Source organism: Engystomops pustulosus, chromosome 7, assembly GCF_040894005.1.
Source record: "Engystomops pustulosus chromosome 7, aEngPut4.maternal, whole genome shotgun sequence".
NCBI classification, from domain to species: Eukaryota; Metazoa; Chordata; class Amphibia; order Anura; family Leptodactylidae; genus Engystomops; species Engystomops pustulosus.
The window spans coordinates 116,995,670-117,019,500 of record NC_092417.1 but is presented as its reverse complement, the minus strand read 5'-3'; the positions used below and the strand labels follow the sequence as shown (position 1 = coordinate 117,019,500).

General features: G+C 39.4%; 1 protein-coding gene across 3 annotated transcripts in view; it reads left to right on the top strand.

The window, feature by feature from the left end:
• The window catches only part of ZNF423 (zinc finger protein 423), a 163,247-nt gene that overhangs the window by 74,728 nt on the left and 64,688 nt on the right, over window positions 1-23,831 (top strand). For all 3 annotated transcript variants that reach the window (XM_072117661.1, XM_072117664.1, XM_072117663.1), the window contains 2 exons: window positions 4,159-7,382; window positions 11,578-11,662. In XM_072117661.1, the coding sequence (XP_071973762.1) occupies window positions 4,159-7,382; window positions 11,578-11,662 (3,309 nt within the window). The remainder of the gene's footprint in view (window positions 1-4,158; window positions 7,383-11,577; window positions 11,663-23,831) is intronic.

Below are 23,831 nucleotides of genomic sequence, written 5' to 3'. Positions count from 1 at the left end.
TGGGAGAAAACTTGGCGGCTTTTGAGAAAATTTTGAGAATTTATGGATAATAAACTCCTGTTTGGGTTGACATCATATCATATGCATACTAAAATTTTTATACTATTTGGGGCAACACATAAAATCAATTATGGCACTGGAAGTATAGGCCAAGGGGTAAAAATATTGAAAAGAAATCTCAAGAGTGAAACAGACCGTGAGTATAACTAAATTTATCACATATACTAGAAGCATATATTTGACTGTATAAACAAGTTCCTAAGAAGGAATGTTACACAAATGATTAACCTATTGATATGTACACTATACCGCTCAGTGTTCCTCCCCACAAGCAATTATTAAATTACAGTGATTAAGAACTGATGCCTACTACTGGGCAGTATATACTAAACTTAAAATTGGATACCTTATACCAATTGAGTATACTGCACTGAGCACTACATCAACCTAAACATAAAGGGGGAGATTTATAATACACTGGCCCCCTTGTGCTCATGTATGATGAATCCCTGCCCCTCTGACCCTACGGATGCATTAAGAGGCCCCTGCCTCTGACGGACAGTCTGCGCAGCGGTTATTTCTATACCAGGTCTTACCTGACATAAATATATGCAGAGTGAAAACATTTACTAATGAAAGTTGGCAAACTGCAGCAAGTGCGCAGGTCCACTCCCCCGCAGGCCACACCTCCTTAATGCACATCCAAGCAAAGGAGGGGGGGGGGGAGACCCAATTGCTGGCGGTTTGCTTGTGATTATTTCAGGGCTTCTATGCCAGTTCATTGGAATAGAAGCCTTGATCTACCACAGTGTGCATTTATACCTACGCATATTAACTATGTTACCTGGTTGCACATTGTCATATATGAGAAACCCCCTAGACACTGTGAATTAACGTTATCTGGGCAAGTCATTTTTAATGAAAAAAATATTAAATATTTGAATCTAAAGAATTTGGTGAGACTTCCAGAAACTCATCAAGGAACTTGCCCTTCTCATTTCTTCTAGAATAGTCAGGGTTAGGGTGATGCCACACATGGCGTTTTGAAACCGTTTTAGGTCCGTTTTTAAGCAATGCGGTTTTTGAAAACACATCAGTTTTTGACAGGTTTTCCGAATTTGCGCAATAAAAAACGGACAAACGCATGCGTTTTCAAAAAACGCATGTGTTTTTAAAAAACTGATACGCTTTTTAGCGCATGCGTTTTTTTAACGGAGTGCTTAAATAAAACGGGCCAAAAACCGTTTCAAAAGGCCTTGTGTGGCATCACCCTTAGACTGCTTTCACAAATACAAACATGTATGCTCGCCCAGCCTTAGCCAGTGCTGCTCACCCCTCTCCATAGTAAACGTCACTGCATGGCCGTAAACGCGAGGAAAAATACAGCAAGCTCTATCTTTTCCCCGTGTACGGTACATGCCACCATACTGCTGCTGGGTCGCCATAGCCGTCTGTGGGGGCGTTTGCAGCCGGATATATGCATTATATGAGGAGATTTAGTATTGATCACTTCAATGTTCCTAATCAGAAACACAATTTACTCATACAAAGTCAGGTTTCCGTCCCAATTTAAATTGGATGTTCACAGCCATAGATTTTTTCCGGCTCTGTGAGTACAGTATTCCGTACTGTAAGGCTCCTTGTTGACTGCCTCTACTTTTGGTTGGAAGCGTTGAGATGCAGTGAGCCTATTTCTCTTTCGCTGTCCCTTTGTGCGAGTCAAACACATAGCTAAATATACGGATCACCCTAAAATTTCCCGGGAAATTGGCAGAATTATTATCGATTCACAGAGCACGGCCAAACATCACTGCATGAATTAGCAAGCAGCTGTTTCTAATTTGACTCTAGAACGGTACACAGAGGAACTTGCTTTAGTGCGCGATCCTTTCATTTATAATGAATTTTAATCACCGCTACAGGTGAGAAAAATGTAGAAACAAGCTTGTATCTTGTGCAAGAAACAAAGGCAAGCCAGATGCTAACAGATTTACAGCCTGTGATAAAAGGAATGTTTTGGTACAGTTTACATGTAATTAGGCTGCAGCTGTTTGCGCTCCCCAGCCCGTGAAAAAGAAGCAGCGTATAGGATCTCGCAGCCTGCTCTCCAAAGGGAGTCAAGAAAAACAGTGATCCAACCCTAGAACCATTTATAGCGTATTCCTGAGGCTGACATAAAACTTTTCTTTCCCTGCTGCTTGTAAGCCGCTCAATGGAACTATGATTCCTATTCCTGGACAGTCAGGAAAAATAAATCTGAGCAGTCAGAGAGTTTGACCTGATATCGGGCAATAGGCAGCTTAGCCGTTCTGCTTTTTAAATAGACGGTTGTAAGATTCTAAAAACTTGGCTTCTCAGTACCAGGAACTTTGTGGTTTTGCTGTTTTTGCTTTATTCAGGGTGAATGGGATAGAGCAGCGATGCTACACACAGTCTATGGGGAAAAGTTATACAAGTTCTGTAAGAAAGCAGTCCTGTTTTTATAACCTTATTGACCTGCAAATTGTAACTGTAAATGGTAGATGCCCAAACTGCCACAATACCTTGTATCTACAAGGTGTACATACACGGGCACTTTAAGAAGTGACTTTTCTTGCCTCACTGAAATGCTTGTTTTAATCTAACCCCTGTGGTTGTCTTTCACTATATGTCTATGACTAGTATGCATAATGGTACCGATCCAAATTTTGATGTTGAAGTCTGAATTTCAGCACATTAGCCCAGACTTTATGCTACGTCTGTGTGTGTGTGTGTGTGAGACCCAGCTGGCCTGACAGAACCCAGCTCTGGCTTTTCATGTTTCTCATCCAGCAGACACCCGGGATCTCTCAGTGCAGCTGACTCCTTCCTGTTATTTCACACTCAGGGGAATCTTTTACACACTCTTTGGGGTTGGATGTCCTTGAAAGCATGTGTATGCAGTTGAAAAGGCATTAAAAATGCCTTTAACAAATTAAGATGCAAATGTGGCTTACATTAGAAAAACTCAAAATCCTAAATAAACTATTTTCAGCGGGATATGGGCATACAATGTCATGGAGCGTGTTAATAAGGGTTTTTTTTATTCTTACAGTATATAGATTTTATGTTTTGAAATGATGATGCATTTTGTGTACTTTTAAAAGATACACTGAATTGTTTGTGTTTTCTGTCCTGCACATTACTGCACTAGAAGTGAACACTGGCTTTGGGTAGCAGTGAAAAACATTTAAGTGTCCAGTTGTCTCCATGTCCTAAATGACATAGCATTGGATCCTATAAAATGTTTATGAATATGATGGAAAAAATAGCACAGTATATTTAGTGTTTGAATAAAGCTTAAAATATAAACAAAACCTTGACGGGTCCCTTATATAGGTCAATATAGGTTCCTCAGCCTTAACAAAGCTTTAGACTGTTTTATGTAGTTATACCAACCTTTTAGTACTCGAGGAAAGGGATCCTCATCCTGAAGTCCCCATCAGGCTTGCTTACGTGGACAAATGGGATGTGTTTCTGGGAGAAACCTTACCCTATAAAAGCTGGAAATTGTTTTGGGTGAAAAGCCATTAAGACCTTGATCTATACAAACCATAAAGTACTCAAAGAAGTGATATGTCAATGTGCAATCATTGCCTGCACTCCACCACCCGTAAAGCAATAAACATAGTTAAGAACACAAAAGATCTAATTATTAGGCTAAGGGTATAATAATGTCTCAAATGAAGTAGTGTCAAGTTCTGTGATGACCTCTAAAAAATATGGTAAGAAGTGTACCTGTATATTGATCAGAATCTATCCTATTCCCAGAATATCTTGATCCTGTTTTACATACAGAAGGGAAGGACAATGGTAGTTGTCAACCCAATTAAAAAAAATGACGCAGCGCATCTGTCATCCTGTGTCACGTTTGTACAGTTTTTGGTTTTTACAAAGATCACAGCAACGATTTAATACCAGCTAAGCTTTAGGAGGGTAAAATTTATTAGAATGCTTTCTCTTGTTTAACATGTTTATTTTGTGTTCTTTGCCTTTTATGCATTGTCTTTGTGGAATTATTTGTTAACGGTTAGAAGATGTAGATTGGTAGGAGCCCTAGGTTCTGCTAAAGAGCTGTGGCCTTATTTCACAGATGCACTGGGAATTGTTTTTAATCTCCTTTCTGCTTTTCCATTACAGATGGTGATGACGACCCACAATTCTCCTGGGTGGCTTCATCTCCCTCCAGCAAAGACGTTGCATCACCCACTCAGATGATAGGGGATGGGTGTGATCTCGGCATAGGAGAGGAGGAAGGGGGATCTGGGTTGCCATATCCCTGCCAGTTTTGTGACAAGTCTTTTAGTCGTTTGAGCTACCTTAAAAGACACGAACAGATCCACAGCGACAAACTTCCCTTTAAATGCACATACTGCAGTCGTCTATTTAAGCACAAGAGAAGTAGGGATCGCCACATTAAACTCCACACTGGGGATAAAAAGTACCACTGCCACGAATGTGAGGCGGCTTTCTCTCGCAGTGACCATCTTAAAATTCATCTGAAAACCCACAGCTCCAGCAAGCCTTTCAAGTGTACAGTGTGCAAGCGTGGTTTTTCCTCTACAAGCTCTCTGCAGAGCCACATGCAAGCTCATAAGAAAAACAAGGAACATTTGTCCAAGACAGACAAAGATATGAAAAAAGACGACTTTATGTGTGATTATTGTGAGGAAACCTTTAGCCAGACTGAGGAACTGGAGAAGCATGTGATAACCCGACATCCTCAGCTCTCGGAGAAAGCTGACCTGCAGTGTATTCATTGCCCTGAAGTATTTGCGGATGAAACTACTCTGCTCACCCACATTGATCAAGTTCATGCCAACAAAAAACATAAGTGCCCAATGTGTCCAGAGCAGTTTTCCTCCGTTGAAGAAGTCTACTGTCACTTAGATAGTCACAGGCAGCCAGACTCAAGCAATCATAGCATTAGTCCAGATCCAGTACTAGGCAGTGTAGCATCAATGAGTAGTGCCACACCTGACTCCAGTGCATCAGTTGAAAGGGGTTCGACGCCTGACTCTACTCTCAAGCCATTAAGGGTGCATAAGAAGATGTTATCAATCGATAGAGAGGACGGTCAAACTTGGCCCAAAGTAACTTACAGTTGTCCTTACTGCACAAAAAGAGATTTTAACAGCTTGGCAGTCTTGGAAATCCACTTAAAAACAATTCATGTGGACAAACCTCAGCAAAGTCACACCTGTCAGATCTGTTTGGATTCATTGCCGACCCTATATAATCTTAATGAGCACGTAAGGAAAATCCATAAAAATCATGCATACCCTATGGTGCAATTCAGCAACATAACTGCCTTCCATTGTAACTATTGTCCAGAGATGTTTGCTGATATTAATAGTCTGCAGGAGCATATTCGTATTTCTCATTGTGGACCTAATGCTACTCCTCAGGAGGGCAACAATGCCTTCTTCTGTAATCAGTGTTCTATGGGATTCCTTACAGAGTCCTCACTAACTGAACATATTCAGCAAACCCACTGTAATGTAGGAAGTTCAAAGCTTGAGTCCCCAGTTATTCAGCCAACCCAGTCTTTCATGGAAGTGTATTCATGCCCATATTGCACCAATTCCCCCATATTTGGATCTATATTGAAACTTACAAAGCATATTAAAGAAAACCACAAGAATATTCCACTGGCCAATAATAAGAAGTCAAAATCGGAGCAGAGTCCAGTTTCTTCGGATGTAGAAGTTTCATCCCCTAAAAGGCAACGGTTATGTCCGAGTCTAAACTCTGTATCAAACGGAGAGTATCCATGTAACCAATGTGATTTAAAGTTTTCCAATTTTGACACGTTTCAGACTCATTTGAAGTCGCACTTAGAGCTGCTGTTAAGAAAGCAATCCTGCCCACAATGCAAAGAGGACTTTGACTCTCAAGATTCCCTCCTACAGCACCTCACTGTACACTACATGACCACATCCACACACTATGTGTGCGAGAGCTGTGACAAACAGTTCTCATCTGTGGATGATCTGCAAAAGCACTTATTGGACATGCATACTTTTGTATTATATCATTGCACACTTTGCCAAGAAGTCTTTGATTCTAAGGTTTCCATCCAAGTACATCTGGCAGTAAAACACAGCAATGAGAAGAAAATGTACCGTTGTACAGCATGTAATTGGGACTTTAGAAAGGAGGTAGACCTTCAGCTTCATGTTAAGCATAGCCATTTGGGCAATCCAGCAAAATCACACAAGTGTATCTTCTGTGGAGAAACCTTCAGCACAGAGGTGGAACTGCAATGTCATATAACGACTCACAGTAAGAAATACAATTGCAAGTTCTGCAGTAAGGCTTTCCATGCTATCATTCTCCTAGAAAAGCACCTGCGCGAAAAGCATTGTGTCTTTGACACAAATAGCCAAAATGGCACTGCTAATGGACTGGTGCCAACAAGTAAAAAATCTGAGGCTGCTGAAGTCCCAAGTGTGTTGATGAAGAACCCTGAGGTTTCAAACAGCCATGAAGCCAGTGAAGATGACATTGATGCTTCTGAACCAATGTATGGTTGTGACATCTGTGGTGCAGCATACACAATGGAAGTCCTTCTCCAGAATCATCGTTTAAGAGATCATAACATAAGACCGGGTGAAGATGATAGCTCTAGAAAGAAAGCAGAGTTTATTAAGGGCAGTCATAAGTGCAATATCTGCTCCAGAACGTTCTTCTCTGAAAATGGTTTGCGTGAACACATGCAGACACACAGGGGTCCTGCGAAACACTACATGTGCCCCATATGTGGGGAGCGTTTTCCATCTCTTTTAACACTAACTGAACATAAAGTTACTCACAGCAAAAGTTTGGACACAGGTACCTGCAGGATCTGCAAAATGCCTCTGCAAAGCGAGGAAGAGTTTATTGAACATTGTCAGATGCATCCAGACCTTAGAAATTCCCTCACTGGTTTCCGCTGTGTGGTCTGTATGCAGACTGTCACATCTACCCTCGAACTTAAAATTCATGGGACATTCCATATGCAAAAGCTGGCAGGAAACTCTGCTGCCTCCTCTCCTAATGGACAAACCTTGCAGAAAATGTATAAATGTGCCCTGTGCTTAAAAGAATTCAGAAACAAGCAGGACCTTGTAAAATTAGATGTTAATGGTCTACCATATGGACTATGCGCTAGCTGCTTAAACAGAACCACCAATGGACAGCCTTCCAACCCAACCACACAAGAGGTCTGTGAGCGGCTGTGTGCCAGTCTACGATGTACCGAGTGCAGTGTCAAATTTGAAAGTGCAGAGGATCTGGAAACTCACATCCAGATTGACCATAGAGACTTGGCACTTGATGCTAGTGGCCAAAGAAAAGTGGCACAAACGTCTCCACTCCCCAGAGTAAGTGAAAGTTCCAAATTGCATTGTCAAATAACAATTTATGTTTTTTACTTCAAAATATGGCAAAAAGGAACAGTCTGATTGTTCATCATCATTTTGGTTACCTCTTGGATAGGTTGTATCAGCAATATGTAGATGCATTTTGATTAGTCGGTAAAGGGGTTGTCCCGGACGTATTGCAATTCAACTATGAAATGGGAATGGGATTTGTTAAACTTGCCTTTTTAATCACCTGGTGGTCCTTGCTGGTGTTTTCTACAGCATTGATATGTACGTGACCATTGCAGCCAGACTCTGTCCATTTTGGCACATGATGGAACAGTTATTCATGATTGTACAGCACTTCATTGATGATGCTGGATGCAAACAGAAACTGGTAGGGACTTCTGGAGTGGTGGGGCATGTTTTCTAAAAAAATTTTATGGCCCTTATCTTGGCCATGCTTTTTGTAAATTCCAGACGACCCCATAAATTAAAATACTTTCTAGAATGTAAATAATTAGCAAAATGTTTTAAAAATATTATATACCGTAACTTTGATCTACTGTTATATAAATTGCTCATGAATAGTAAGAGCATTGCAAATTTACACGTTCTAGTACATTTAAAACCTTAATGATTCTTTCACATAATCTGGCTATATCATGGATTTTTGCAGCAACTAAAACTGGACAAATGTCATAACGTCCTCTTAACATGAGGGCGTTTTTTCCGATGTATTCATCTGTCGATTTGGTATTTTTCATAATTTTTCCAGCTTAGCCATGAAGCAATGTAATGGGTTTTTAATCTGTCCTATTACCGTTTTATAACCAAAGCCGTCTAAGCCGACCCAAATATAAAATGAGGTACCCAATTTTACCACAAAATAATGGGAAAATTTATTAAACTTAGTATAAGCCTAGAAAGGGAAATTCAGCCGCTACTCTCTAATAAAATGTCCAGTAATCTCCACTGTCATAAATGAAATGCACACAGCACCAATTAATATAACACCCAGCAGAGTGCCCCCATAAATGCAATGTCCAGTAGAGAGCCCTCTTAAGAAACTAAAATTAGTACTCACCCTCCGGCGATGACCCCCGGTGTCCTCTTTTCCCTGCAGCACCTCTTTGCGTTCCCTCCCGGCCCGGCAGATGCACGTCTATACGATCTGCTGACACACCAAACTATGACATCAGCAGGTGGAGACACTGTGGCGTCATAGTTTCTCCGCCGGCAGATCAAATAGATGTGCATCTGCTTGCCTGGCCAGGAACCCGAAGAGGTGCTGCAGGGAGAAGATGATGCTGGGGGTCAGCGCCGGAGGGCAAGTTCTAAGTGTTGTTTTTTTATTTTAATATATATATATACTCGAGTATAACCAAGTGGGGCTTCAGCAGAAAAATTGTGCTGAAAATCTTGGCTTATACTCAAGTATATACGGTAGTTATATTGTTTGTGAGGCCAGGAAAACATTACACACTGATCACCTAATTTCTATACTGCAAAATTGTGATGCTTGTAAAATTGCTAAATTATTCAAATTGTTTTGTTGTGGCCTATACTGTATGTTAACACTTATGATGCATTTACAAGGTCTGTTTTGCCTCACCTGTTATGTATGTTGTATTTCCCTCTAAGATGCACAACTGGAAGTGGCTTAACAAACTGCATGAAAAAACCTGAATGTGTAAACGCACATGGTCAAAATCTATACAGGATTTTATACAGACAATCTGCTGCTGGATACAATATCTTAAAGGAGTTCTCCACTTTAAGCACATTCCAGCAAATAATTGATATTGTTTTTGAGTAATGAAAAGTTATAAAATATTTCCATACGCGCTTTCTGTATCAATTCCAAGATCTCTGCTTGTTGTCTGCTTGCTGTCATGCAACAGGAAGCTTCATCGTTTACTTCCTGTAGATACGCACCAGTCCATGGTCATGTGGTATCACAAAGGTGCACTGCTCGTTACACATATAATCAAAGCTGTGTGATAACAAGCCATGCACCTGTGTGACATCACATGACCGTGGACATGTGTTTATGTCTCGGAAGTAAACATAGAAGCTTCGTATAGAAATACAGCAAAAAAGATGTAGAAAACCATTAGGAATTCATACAGAAAGTATAATGGAAAATTAAATAACTTATTTTACAAACAATATTAATTATTTGCTTTAATGTGCTTAAAGTGGACCACCTCTTTAAAAATCTATGAAATTATCTGCAGAAAAATTTACATGGTGTGAGGATTTAGTAGTTTCTGTCTATGGGAGAAGAGAAATCTTCTGAGAATCCTCCGCAAGTTCCTGCCCATAATATGCAATGAATCCACAGATTTACCTATGGATGAGTTATGGAATTATTTGCATATACTGTGTTTCTTCCAAAAAATTAGCCAGGGACTTGAAACATGAGATATGGCTTATTTTAGGGGATGACTTCAATTAACAAAAATCCACATTTATTTCTAAAGATAAAAAAAAACTTTAGATTCAAATATAATCAGGTCATTATTTTCTGGAACATCAGCAAAGGTAGGGAACCTGTGACGACGGATCTTTGTTCGGAGTTACGATGCACGCCTCAAACGAACCTGGCTCCAAGGTGCGTGTAAGCCACACATAAAGAATCCAAGAAGTAGTACTCTAATGTAGTACTCCATAGTATGTTTATCATTGTTTGTGAATAAACCATTCATACTTCATTGGGGTACGGCTACCTTGGATTCTTTATCTTCCGGTACATCATCATAACTCTCCAAACCTTAAATTCTAATGTGAAATTTTTGTGATTCTATTGTCTTTAGTATCATTGGCACTGATATCTCCTTTCTAGCAATGGCACTTTCTTTTGTTCATGTAGCCACTTCTTTCAGCTCCCTCTTGCATCCACCTCCTTCTGCATGCTGCCTTTACCTGAAAAGCCAGAGGGGGCGCATTTCAAACAGCTCTAAGCTCTATATCGAGCTATCTTCCATGGCACCTAGAAACACAGTTCTGGTGTAATTTTAAAGAGGAGAATCCCCCATTTAATATATGTTTCTAGGTACTACAGACACAGAGATTTTCACAGAGAAAGTTAGTTATCTTTCTATTCGGCCATGCCAGAGGCATAGCCCAACATCTGAGTTTAGGGTAGGCAGACACAGAGCTCACACACAGATGGAAACTGACTTGGGGTGTAAGTAGAGTAAAGCTACATGCAGATAAGATCTTTATCCAGGGCAGAGGGAGGGAGGTATATAGTAGAGATGACAGTATGTAATGGCTGTGATAGCAGAGGGGAGAATATCATGTGTAATATACACCGCATAGATCTCCGTCTCATCTCCCATTTAGCTTCTGAACATTCTACTAGTATCTGACATTTGAAAAGAAAATGTATATAAACCTGTACCCTGACAATCTAAGCACATTGTCTGCACACAGCATCTTATAGCATAGAATCATGAAGTTCCTGCTTATAGAGTCGCCGCCCACACTCTGGAATTTTACTGACCATCACTGAGTGATAGGAGCTAAAACGACAGTAAAATTGTAAAGTAATGGGTTAAAATGATATTTATTGTGTAAACATGACTAGGGGATTGAAGTTTGAGAACTTTCTTTCATGGGCAAACGTAAAAGAAAAATAAAGAAAAAAAATGCCCAAATTGACATCTTCACACAAAATAGTAAACTGTATAAAAAAAAACACAAGTATGTACAAATAAAAGTCTTTATGCGGTTACAAAATATTTATATAATCTATATCTGATATTGGCGTATGCGTAGGGAGAGCCACAGAGAAAAGTCTTTGTTATTTAGGTTCCACAATAGATGCACAATTTGTTTTCTTTTAAAAAAAAAAGCTGTCCAGAAATGGTTTATAAAAGTTAATTAGAAGACATATGTAACCAAGATTGTGCTTTTAAAAACTACATTTCATCCCGAAAAAAAAAGTTATAGCTTGCAATAGACATTGATTAGAAAAGTAAACCGAAATAGCCAGTGCCTTAAGTTGGAGATAAGAGGTTAACATCAAAGTATATGGATAAATTTTCCTCCTTTAAATGGCACCAGGACATAGTGTAACCCCTGGCGATTTTGTAGCTTGAATATTCTGGAAAAGCAGTTGCTTACTGCATTTTGCATTTGTGTTTTCACCTGTTTGAAAGTTTGCCAGATTTTTCATCTACTTTTTGTTTTCTTGTGTACCTATCAGAAGAAGACCTATCAATGCATCAAATGCCAGATGACCTTTGAGAATGAAAGAGAAATCCAGATTCACGTTGCCAACCACATGATAGGTAAGAATTTTTTTTTCTGTTATTGCAAATATCCTCCAACCCCAATGTCTATTGCGATTCAGTTTTTCTACCCAGCGGTGCTTTATCACACAGTTCATTGCTACATTGAATATAGTGCATATTGAGAAACAGACCTTTTTAGCAAATGCACATCTACTTAGCCATGTAAAAAACACCTGTCGCTTTTCGACCATTTGCAAGCAATTATACTTCCATTTTTTGTGTCATGACATTTGAGTGGATGTAACTGCCTGTACTTTTCTGGCAATACAGATTTCTTATTTATGTGTTTGTGAGCATCCATATATTATATAAATGGAGAGATTTATCATATATATTTATAATGATAAAGCCCCCTCCCCCATGCTTAGACCTCATGATGTATATGCCAGTCATGCTGCACTACACCTGGTCAGAGCTGGCATAGTTTTGCGTAAAGACCTGCAAGCATTCAGAGGTGCTGGCCCACTCCGGCGGACACCCTCCTTCATGCGGAGTGTCGTCACAAGAAATTTGAAGACTGGCATAGAAGCACTGATAAATTTCCACCTATGTGTCCCATATTAAACAATGTGTCTATAAATATTCTCGCATACATTTCACTGATGCCATAGCATTAAACCAATGAAGTGAATACTGTTGTGCAGTTTGTTATAGGCCATGGAGTGGGATATGTTTTTGAGGCAGAATGTGGGCACTTGTAATTGATGGAGCAAAGAGCAGTAGAAATAGGAGGGATCTAAGTAATTTTGACAGTGTGCCTAACCACATGTCTATAACAGAACCTATAATACAGGCATGTAAACATAAGAACTGTGTTTTGTTTTTATTTGTAACATCTACATAACGCTGTTGAAGACCAAATACTGCTCATCATGGCAGAAGTATTTCCCTAATGGCAATTACCCCTTTTAGCAGGATAATGCACCCTCCAACAATTTTTCTGCGTCTTAGCTCGGACACCCCACTTCATATCTTAAGGGACTTAAAGTATTTGCTGCTAACTTCCTGGCATCAGATACAATGGAACATTAAGTAGTTTTTAATGTTTATTATGTTTGCTAATTTATTGGAAATGAAAAATTAAAATATTGCATTGCAATAAGTATCAAGCCCCTTTACTCAGTACTTGGAGGAAGCACCTCAGGCAAGGATTTCAGTCTGGGTACCTCAAGGTTTCCACAACTGGATTTCCATATTTCTGTGAATGCAGCTTAATGGTCATCACGTTCCTGTTCTGTTACCCACCCTGGCGGATACATTAAGATGTATAGGCATCATGATGTATCTGTCACGCTGCCGTCAAAACTATGCTTGGTCCGTTTTTTTTAGAAAGTGTGCAGTCACGGGGCAGGAGGGCCCCATGCATGTCCACCCTGCCAGCGGCTGCATCCCTTCTTGCACCCTCCATGCTCATGTGGAGTGGAGGTGGCGTAGTCACCAAAATAATGACATGTTCTATGCTTCTATGTCAGAAAACTGGCATAGAAGCACTGATAAATATCCCCCCCATGTGTCTATGCTTGGGTGCCCAGTGATTATTTGGTGATATTGATTTGCATGGTATTGAACTTTTTCACTGCAGAAAACCTCAAATTAAGGTAATATATGCTATACATACAATGTAGCAGTAAAAAATATATTTACCTGTAGAACCTGGCACTGAAATTGTTAGCATGTCCTCTACATTCACCATCTAAATTCCTATCGTTTGGTAGAAGTTGAATTTGCGCTTTCAGTCTACTTCGCAGTAAAAGGATATTTGTAATGACTCTGTGGCAGAGCAGGGGTCTCTTATTCCGGTGCCTGTTTAAGTGGCAATATCGAGTCTCTTCCAAAGCCAAGCTGGCAGCGCCCAGGGTTTGTTCCCCTGCAGAACATGGCAAAGCAATTCTACAATTGCTCTTCTTGTAGCAGCCGGCAGATAGCAATAAGGGCTTTTGGGACTTTAAAAAAAGGGAAGCCAAATTATATTGATAATAAAGTAGAGACCATTTGTGAAAAGGGCTGCCACCTCAAGGGTCTTTCCAGGAGAAGAAAACAGTGCATTTGCATTTTCCATTTCCATATATTGACTGCAAAAAAATGGCCTTTACTCAATTAAGACTTACAGCTATTGGGAGGCATATAACAATTTTATAAAATATTTACAAGACCATTTGCATTTTCCATGTAAAACTTATTTATTATCATGGTTATTGGTGAAGACCTTTGATAGAAGACGTGACAAAAATACATTAAAATGACTTTCTACTACTTGTACCTTTGCAGCGTCTCCTGAGCTTGTTGAAGGGCTTGTCAGCATTCAAGCAAGATGCAAAGTCTTTGCTATTAGCATAGTTTTTGCTACCAGTTAGGCATAGTACTGGCATTAACCACTTGTAAAAATACCCATTAGTAGCTCAAAATGTAATTCTAAACTTTCATAGAGCAAATATTTCTAAATTTGGAAAGTCCCAAATTTGAGAAAATGGTGCTATGGTAGATTCCTTTTTACAGTATCAGTGCCTCTCTTATCTGTGCCACGTTCACAGCACCACGCTTTAATTAGAAAAGTTGTTCCATTGTAACATTATAGAAGGGAACATTTTCCTTTGAAGTTCCCTCTGTGCCAAAATAGAAAGCACAGGAGTAGCAAAGGGGTTGTCGATGAATAAAAATTAAGTTATATATGGCTAGAGGGGGCCGATCTAAACATAATAAACCTCATATACATATACTTTCCTAGTACATGCTCCCGTTCATTTGCGGTCATCTGCTGGCCATCACAGCTGGTCTCAGTCTGAAAACTCATGCTGACCTATGTCTCATGCTGTATACAAACAGAAGCCAGTACTGACCGACTACGCTGCTGGTGAACGAGAGCACCAGAGCTGAGTATATTAGTATATATTATTTTTACACCTCCCCCCACCCACAACCATATATAATTTTAAATTCCCCCTTAAACAAGGAAGCATTACTTTTACTCCTTCCAGAAAGTTAATGAGGACCACTGTTTGGTGGAGCTGGAGCAGGAGGGGATGTTTTTGGGTGGGAAATGGTTCTTATTTAAAGGGGTATTCCCATCTGGGCATTCGTGCAATCGCTCCAGCAGAGGTGGCTTTATCCAAGGACACAGTCATGTTTCAAAGGGACCAAATCACTAAATTTATGAGAAATTATCTTTACACAGTTAAAAAAAAAAATAATTTAATAACATCTAATTGAAGAAATGTATATACATGGCAGATTAATGAATCTGGATGTGATTGGCCAGATGAGAATACCCCTTTAATATCAATTTTCAAATCTTGGATAAACCCTTTGATTTTATATTATGTATATAACAATAGCCTCCCTATTTTTAAAATGGGTATGTTTTTGGGAGGTCAATAGGGAGTTGCACTGTAGACCTGTAGCCTTTATTACCCCATGTAAATATGTGCACACAGTCACACTGCAACTGTATTTCTTGAGTCATTTTCAGTTGTATATTTTATGTTAATTTCCGATAGATTATTGCCCCCCTGCCAGGTTTACTAGAGACTTACTGCGATATGAATAATTTCTATCAATTCCAACTCAACCCCCACCCACAGTTCTTACTTAAAAAGATTTGGCACCTTGCTTTCTTAAGATTTCTTTGGTAGCTATGTTCTGGAATCTTGAGAACAAATGAAACCTTACCGCCAAAGTAACTCACGGTGCGAATTAATGTAAAATAGAAAAAATAATTACACGGAAAGCAGCCCTCACAGATGTTTTTCTTTCACCTAATGTAATAACTGTTTACCAAACTGTTTATTTTCTGCTGTTGATTGGGAATGAAATATTGTCGCAGATTCCATGCAGAATTTCTCATATTTCCTTTTTGCTAATATGCCTTGTATTCCATTATTTAAAGGAAACCTACCATTTGATTTGATGCATTATGAACCAAACATACCTTGAGACTGCTGTAGCTACACTGATGCAGAGCCATATCGTGTTTAATCCCTGTGCTGAATACTTTTGCTGAAAAAAAACAATTATAACGTTCTGAACCATGGGAAAGCTGGGTGCTGCTGGCTGCCATACATAGGCACATTACAGATGGAGCTTCCTGAACTGTCCAGACCAGAATTATCAACCTGAGCTGAATCACTCATGCACAGCAGCAGGGCGATGGTGCAGCGATTGATTACTTCTGCCTGTTCGGCACAAGACAGTGTCATTCTCTCAAGCAGTGCAAGAGAAGATGCACAGTGCCAGGCAAAGGAGCGACAGACTCATTATCCTGAATGTTATAATTGTTTTTCAAGCAAAACCACTTGGCTCAGTTATTAAACAAGATATGTGCCTGCATCAGTGTAGCTACAGCATTCTCAAGGTATGTTTGGTTCATAATGCATGAATTGAAATGGAAGATTTTATTTAACCCCTTAACGACCTGGCCCTTTTCTTGTTTTTTCATTTCCATTTTTCACTCCCCACCTTCAAAAGTCTATAACTTTTTTATTTTTACACGTAAAGAGATCTGTGATGGCTTGTTTTCTGCGAAACATATTGCACTTCATAGTGATGGTATTTAATATTCCATGCTGTGTACTGGGAAGCAGGAAAAAGCTTTCACTGTGGACCCCAAATGACATGTCTACTTTATTATTTGGGTCAGTACGATCACAGGGATACCAAATTTGTATAAGTTTTTAAAATGTTTTTATGTTTTAAACATAGGTTTAGGGCAGAAAATGCGGCTCACTTCCCTCCTTCCCCCCTTTTTCCTTCCCCCAACCCTCAATCCTTGTATGTGTTGTCTTGTCTTATGTTTTACACTCATTTTCATGTTTCTCAATTACCTTTGACAGGCCGTATGGTCGTTTTGACAATTGTTGTTGTTGATGTTCTTTAAAAGTTTACCCTTTTCGCCAAATGCGATGTATACCACTATAAAAGTACATATGTACTAATAATGTAAATGTATACGTATTTCTACATGTTGCAAACCAAACAATATATTGCCACTTTTTGTATCAATATGCAACAGTCAATAAAGTTTGATGTTTGATGTACTTCGGTGTACAGAACTGTGGGTGGTGTCATTTTGTGTGACTTTTAATGACGTTTTCATTGCTACCATTTTTAGGAATGTGGAAACTTTTGATAATAGTGAATTTTTTTTTTTCCCAAAATGGCAAAATAGTGGTATTTTTGACTTTGGGCGCTATTTTCCGTTACGGGGCTAAACGCAGTGAAAAACAGTTATTACTTTTTAATTGGGTATTTTCGTACGCGCCAATACTTATTGTGTTTATGGTTTTTACTGTTTATATTTATGTCAGTTCTAGGGAAAGGGGTGATTTGAATTTTGAATTTGAACTTTTTTTTTAAATTTTTACTATTTTTCAGACCCCCTTAGGGTACTTTAACCCTAGGTTGTCTGATCGATCCTACCATAAACAGTATGGCAGTATATGTGGATTTTTAACCTCATTCATTAAAATGTGCAAATCGCACATTGTAATGAATGGGTAAAACAAGACAGCCTCGGGTCTTCGGAAGACCCGAGGCTGACATGGCGACATCTCCCCGATGACGTCACGGGAAAGATTTTTGAATGTGCAGCAGCTTTTCCGGTGGCGATCAACGGGATAACACCCGTGATCATTGCTAGCATTGATCTCGGGTGTTATTGGTAAGTCTTTGCTACAATATGCAGCAAAGACTTAACGGCTGTGGAGAGGGCTCAGCACGTGAGCCCTCTCCATGCACCGACACTACAGGCGGTCCCCTACTTAAGAACACCCGACTTACAGACGACCCCTAGTTACAAACGGACCTCTGGTAATTGGTAATTTTCTGTACTTTAGTCCTAGGCTACAATAAACAGCTATAACAGTTATCACATGTGTCTGTAATGAAACTTTATTATTAATCCTGGTTCTGATGACAATCCAACATTTTTAGAATCCAATTGTCACAGAGACCGAAAAAAATTTGTCTGGAGTTACAATGATAAAGTATACGGTTCCGACTTACATACAGATTCAACTTAAGAACAAACCTACAGACCCTATCTTGTACGTAACCCGGGGACTGCCAGGATTACGGCTGAAGCAACATTCATGACATATGATGAAATCTCTGCCTTGTAAGATACATCAGGAGGTTCCGAATTGTGCTATTACCTGCGCCAACTCAGGCTGTGATGAGTGTGCAGCTGTGGGGCAAGAACATCCTGTGCCAGGGAAGCCCCCTTCACAATCCTCAACACCCACTTGCCATGGAGTTGGCGTAAATGGGGAAACAATCATAATTTCTGGCGGTCCACTAGGCTTTGTGAGAATTTTGGGGCATGTACACCAGAAAACTGGCTAACAAACCTTGATAAATGCCCCCATGTCCATACATTTCCTTTGTAGCTGAAGCTCATTAAAAACATATGCACATCCACATTCCAAAAAAAATAGTACTGCTGGCACATGAATGGGGCCTACAAGTTCCAGTTGGTCTTATCTTTGCTGTAGCTGCATCCCCTACACTGTACATAGCACATACTTGTGTTTCTGTAGCACAGATTGCTGATTTGCTTAGTAGGTTAAGTTATTTGGTTGAGAAGTTTATAAAGGGCTGGAGTAAAATATCACATAGACATCTTGTGTTACTAGGTTTGTTTTCTTACACGGCCCCCCCTTTCTTTTCTGCCTTTTCCATTTCTTATCACTCTATCTATAATGTCTTTGTCATTATAATATTAACCCGTGGAGCTAAACCACATTTGTGAAACTGCAGCACACAGGAATACATGAAAAGCTCCACATCCCTATGGAGGTTATTGACTTGGGAAAGCTTGTCATTGGAATCTGCAGCTGATTACCCATGGTGCACAGAGCAGGTATCGCTCATGCAGAGCGCTGCTACCTGCCCCATGCTGTCTACCCAACATGCTTCAAAGCTTTTCCCTGAAAGACTGCTCAGAAAGGGGGGCCGGGGATGTAGTTCTGCTCCCTATGAGCTTTCTTCTAAGACATCCAATGTGTGAGTAATATGTGTTGGTAAATATGCAAGTCAGTCAGTTGGAGCCAGGAGGACGAAGGTTGAGATCCATGTATTATAAATGGCTACTTTGCCATCAGTGGCATCCTCCGAGTGGGCACATTCTGTAAGACTGCAGGCTCTCCAGTATGCTGAATGGCAAGTGGGGATGTGTCATGTTCTTTCGGATCTACCACATTATTCTCATCTTTGTGTCTTAAAGAAAAACAATTTGAGGCATTTCACGCTTCTATAGCGCTGAAATGTTGCTAATGATTTCTAATTCCCAGTGTGGATATAAAAAGCCCAATAATAAAGAGCAATTATTCAGATAGTACATTAACTCATTTGGTTGCAGAAAGGCCTGCACTAAATTAGTGACTTTATTGTGACAAATTGCTTGGGCTTCTAAGAATTTATATATATATTTTTTTAATTCCCACTTTTCTAAAGGAGGCCCTAAAATATAGTTTCACTCAAAAAATGTTATATTGTGCAGTTCTGGAAAGACTAAAGTATAGAAGAGCGGATTAATTGCCCCAGACACATGATTATTCATGTAACTTATTTGTAGTGGTAAAGGTGATATCTATGTAAATGAATATATGTTGAATGCATGTGTGAACACACATACATTACACACAGTAAGTGAATGTCTACAACCAGTGTCACTGGTGATGTCTATTGAATTCAGCCGCTGCTTCGACACTTGTGGCCATGCTCCAGTCAGACTATTAAAAAGGATTTACTCAGAATACAGTAAAAAATGGGTTTAAAACAATGCTTTGAATAACTTGTGGAAAACATTACTTTTCAGTTATATTTTCTGTCCGTACCCTAAATTAAAGTGGTCAGGTTTAACTAGTATGTGTTGCATTTTAAGTAAATAGTGGAAAAAGACTTGAGGAGTATAAATTTGGAGAAAATTATCTGGTGATATCAAAAGGTGTAGTCTTCATTTGGGGCTTAATTTTAATGTAATATATGTTTTAATTACAGTAGGACTTGCTGATATGACTATATGCTTTTTTAGCACATGCTTCTAGTAGTAAAGTAGTAAATATCATTTAGCGCTTGCAGCCTTCTATACGTCTGTTTAGTATGTGTTTGTAGGTGGTACTTGCAGACTTTTTTCCCATTGCCTTATTGGATGGATTATTCCCCCAATCCCTTATCACCATCATTCATCTGTCCAAGACTCCAATATGTTCTTGATGAACACAATAGTAGGTTTATGAGGCAGCTGAAGACTGTACATTGCATAGGCCTTATCTTGCTCTGCTGCCATTATAGTCCAGTACCTTACAAGCCAACTTATTCTTTGCATAGGTGAGTCAAGGGTCCGATGTAGTCTACCCAAGTTGCGCAGGAGAGTGAACAAAATCCTGATGGAAACAACTTGAAATTTTCATGATTATTTTTCTTTTGCATGTAAATATCTTCCTCCAATGTTAGAACATGACATGGTTAATATTGCATCAGAGGGGAAATGATTATAAAATGTGTTGAATATCTACTTCATCTGCGTTTGTGTCGCTAGTGATATCTGCACACAGTGTGTGTGATTTTGTTATATATCCTATAAGTTTAGCTCAGATATTTGGGCATTCTGTAACTGAAGTGGCATTTAGCGAGTGTTGGCATCCCGTCAGCTTGCCATAGAGGCAGCTGGACTTCATTAAGCGCTGGTGTTAATTACTGGGAGACTGTTTGTTTAGTATGCATGCACAAACACTGGGGGTTACTCACAAAGGGTCACCTTGACACGAAGGACACTTATTTATTTATTTGCTTATAGAAACGCAACCTGTCACTTTGTATTGTGTGCACCTTCTTGATAAGAAGACCTATAGGTCTAAATGCTGTTCAAGTTTTATTATGTTTAATTATACATATTACATGCCAGAACCTTGACTTTTTATAAGTTTTGTAAGGAGTAATACATGTGTTCATTACTATAAGAAATATATTCCATTGGTCTTTCTAAGTTTTTATTTCCTTATTAAACAGTTGTCAGCCAAGATTATTGCTTATATAATTTTTGAATGAATTTACTTTGAAATATGCTCTTGGATGGATAACATAACATGTGGCATGTCTTATGTAGTCTTTTTTTCCAATTACATAGAAAAATGGCTGGTCCTACTCTAGAAAACAATTGGCCTTAATCTTTGTATTGTAGTTGGCCCGTAACACATGTATCTGTCAACTTGTGTTTGTCTCTGTTCGAAAACCTGTTGGTGGAGAGGCAGGCAAATTGGTTTCATAGCAATAGTCACTGTTAAAATAAAAAGTATGGCAGTGAATAATCCAGACAAATTATCGATTTGAATTATTTGTGGTCATGAACCCATTCTTCGGGCATCTTATGTTGGCCTATGTGTATCACCTGCTGATTTGACCCTGAGCAACATCAGTGCTATGGGAAATACACATACATTTAATGTGCACCTACACTTTTGGTTTCCAATTTATTTGATAACTGGTGAGGCACCGTTTATAGCACTATTCCTGGCATCAACACCTTCTTTCACCTGAGACTTAAAGTATATCCTTATGATCACTTTTTCACAGTCCCTGTTTTCACATTTCTGTCTTTTAGTTTAGTTGAAACAGGCAACTAATACATCTATCTTAGTTCTAGGTTTCTGCTGCAGTCCTCGAATTTAAGACGTGTACCTGTAATTAGAACGGCAATAATGTCCTTTGTTTGCTATGAAGGCAGAGCTGGATCAAAATGTGCTTTTCCCATTATCTTTGTGAATCACGTCTTCCAACATAAATTACTGTATGTGACAGATGTGCATTTTCTTGAAAACTTTTCGAAATAGAGTTGGTTTGCTCTGAAGCAATGAATAACAAAATATCAGCTGCTCCCAAGTGTATAGTCTCCCAAGGTGCTTCTCTCAAAAAATACAATGTCTGCCAGAGCTGGCTGGATTTTTTGTCTGTGATCCAACCTGTATGGCAGATGCTGGGTTGGTGAAAAAAAAAAAATCTCCACCTACAACGGCTGCTCGTTAGGGCATGGAATGTGCCGTTAATAATGCATCTGTGAAACTCAGCTGCGAGGAAGCAGAGTAATTATCCCGCTGCAGTGTTCCGAGCATTGGTGTCATCACTTTGGGGGTTCCATTAACTCCAGTTTTGCTGGCTAGGTGGAGTAGAGAGCAGTTCACCCCCTCTTTGTGCGAGTTGGGGTTAAATTTCTTTGCAGCCTCGTACATCACACACACACAAATAACGTGCCATGCCATAGCTCAGAGGTAATTTGCCTCTTTCAAACCTTTACGACCCCTGTGAATTTCTTTTTCTCCTTTCGCTCTCGCTGTTACGCCAGCTGAAATCCCCAGAAGAACAAAAGGTTTAGCTGAAGCTATGAAGCATGTATATATTCACCAGCTTCTGGCATTCAGATAGGGTAGGGAAAGAGGAGCGAAATGGAAGGGGGGGTGGGTGAATCAAAGTGCTCCATTGTACATGTTAATACAGAGCAAAATGCACACAGCTAGACATTAAACCTTAGCAGGATTTAGGCATTGTGTAAAGTGATACTCTGATCAGACTCGAGATGGGCTGTGTGGCGAGGATGAAGGAAAATATTTGTTTGATGTTAAATAGGTGGACAGCTTAAGTGTTTATCATGTTCACTTTAACACTAGCCTTTTTTGGGAGGGGGAGGGGGTATAGGTAATATTTTTGGATGTTATCACTATGGCCAGTTAGATTATAAAAAGTATAAAATGTATATAATACAATATCATTTTTTTTATTGTGTGCATATATGTGCAAAATAAATCATATGAGATATAGTAACTATTTTATGCTAATTTCCCTTAGCTATATATATCTTTTTTTTTTTTACGCATCAAATTTAGTACCAGTAAGCTTATAGTCACATACACATAGATGCTTGCAGTTGTAGCAAATATTGAACCTACATTTTGTAAACGTTCCTCCTCCATCCACATTTTAAAGAATGAAGGGGAAAAAAAAATCAACAACCACCAAGTGTTTGAATACTGTGCTATGAAGGGAACAGCCCTGCAGTGAGGCAGTTGTGATATTAGAGCAGATCTCCTAAGAGTTCCCCTGGCTCCTGTGTACTCATCGGAGTGGCACAATCCCAGACAGCTGGTCTCTCAGCATGGGTTGCGCATGCAGCGAGGAAGTTGGCACACTGGCGTAGAACAGGTAATGCTCTAATTTCCCCTGTGCAGATGCGGCCAGGAATATCTTAATTTATTGGTGTGCTGGCATGCAGGGGGGAAGCTGGCAGTGCAGCCTTGCATAAGTATTAGCAACAACAACACACAAAAAATTATTAATCTATACAGAAGAGCCAATGTGATTGGGGCTTGGCTTTTGACTACAGTGGTTAGTAATCATTGTCTTTTGTAGTGCTTGGAAAGACCAGAACCCTTCCTAATTATTTAATTATAGATATGTAAGTAATACTCAGGGAGCAGCGTGCAACTGAGCATGCAAGAGTGTTTAGTTACAGTATTAAAAAAAAGCATAATGAAATAGAACAGTCGTTTTCTTCTGGATCAGCGTGAGCCAAAATTCCTTCTTCCTTTTCCCCCCCTATAATCCACCAATAAAATAAAACCTAGTCTTGCGTTCAGTCAGTGAAATGAGCTTCTGCACCGCCCCAAAACATCCGAGCAGATGATATATCCGCTCTGCATCTCTAACTTTGTGGAACGTTAAGTTCTGGTGACAGACACTCTTATAATTATCCCACAAAACCCTTCATTGTATTCATATCATTAATTTTGTTTGGGCTGTTAGATTTGATAGATACATTACGCGTTTATATTGCTCTTTTCATACACTAGATGGAATTGCCTTTGAACATTCAGCCGGCTAATTGCTGGTAATTTGTGTTACTAACGAGAGACAGAATAGTAGCATAACATTAAACTCAACAGTCGGTTAACAAATTTGCCTTTTCAGATGAGAGACGCACCGGTTGTGGCAGTGTAATCACGTTCTGTCTGTCTTAAAAATAACAAGGGGGGAGGGACCAGACAGTTCTTTATCCATATCTCTGTGTGTTTATATGGCGCTTTGGACATCTCAGTCCACTTAAACCCAGAAACTTTTTATATGTCTGAAACTCCAGTAAACCTGCCAACTACATTGTGTATTGGGGTCTCCAGACTCAATC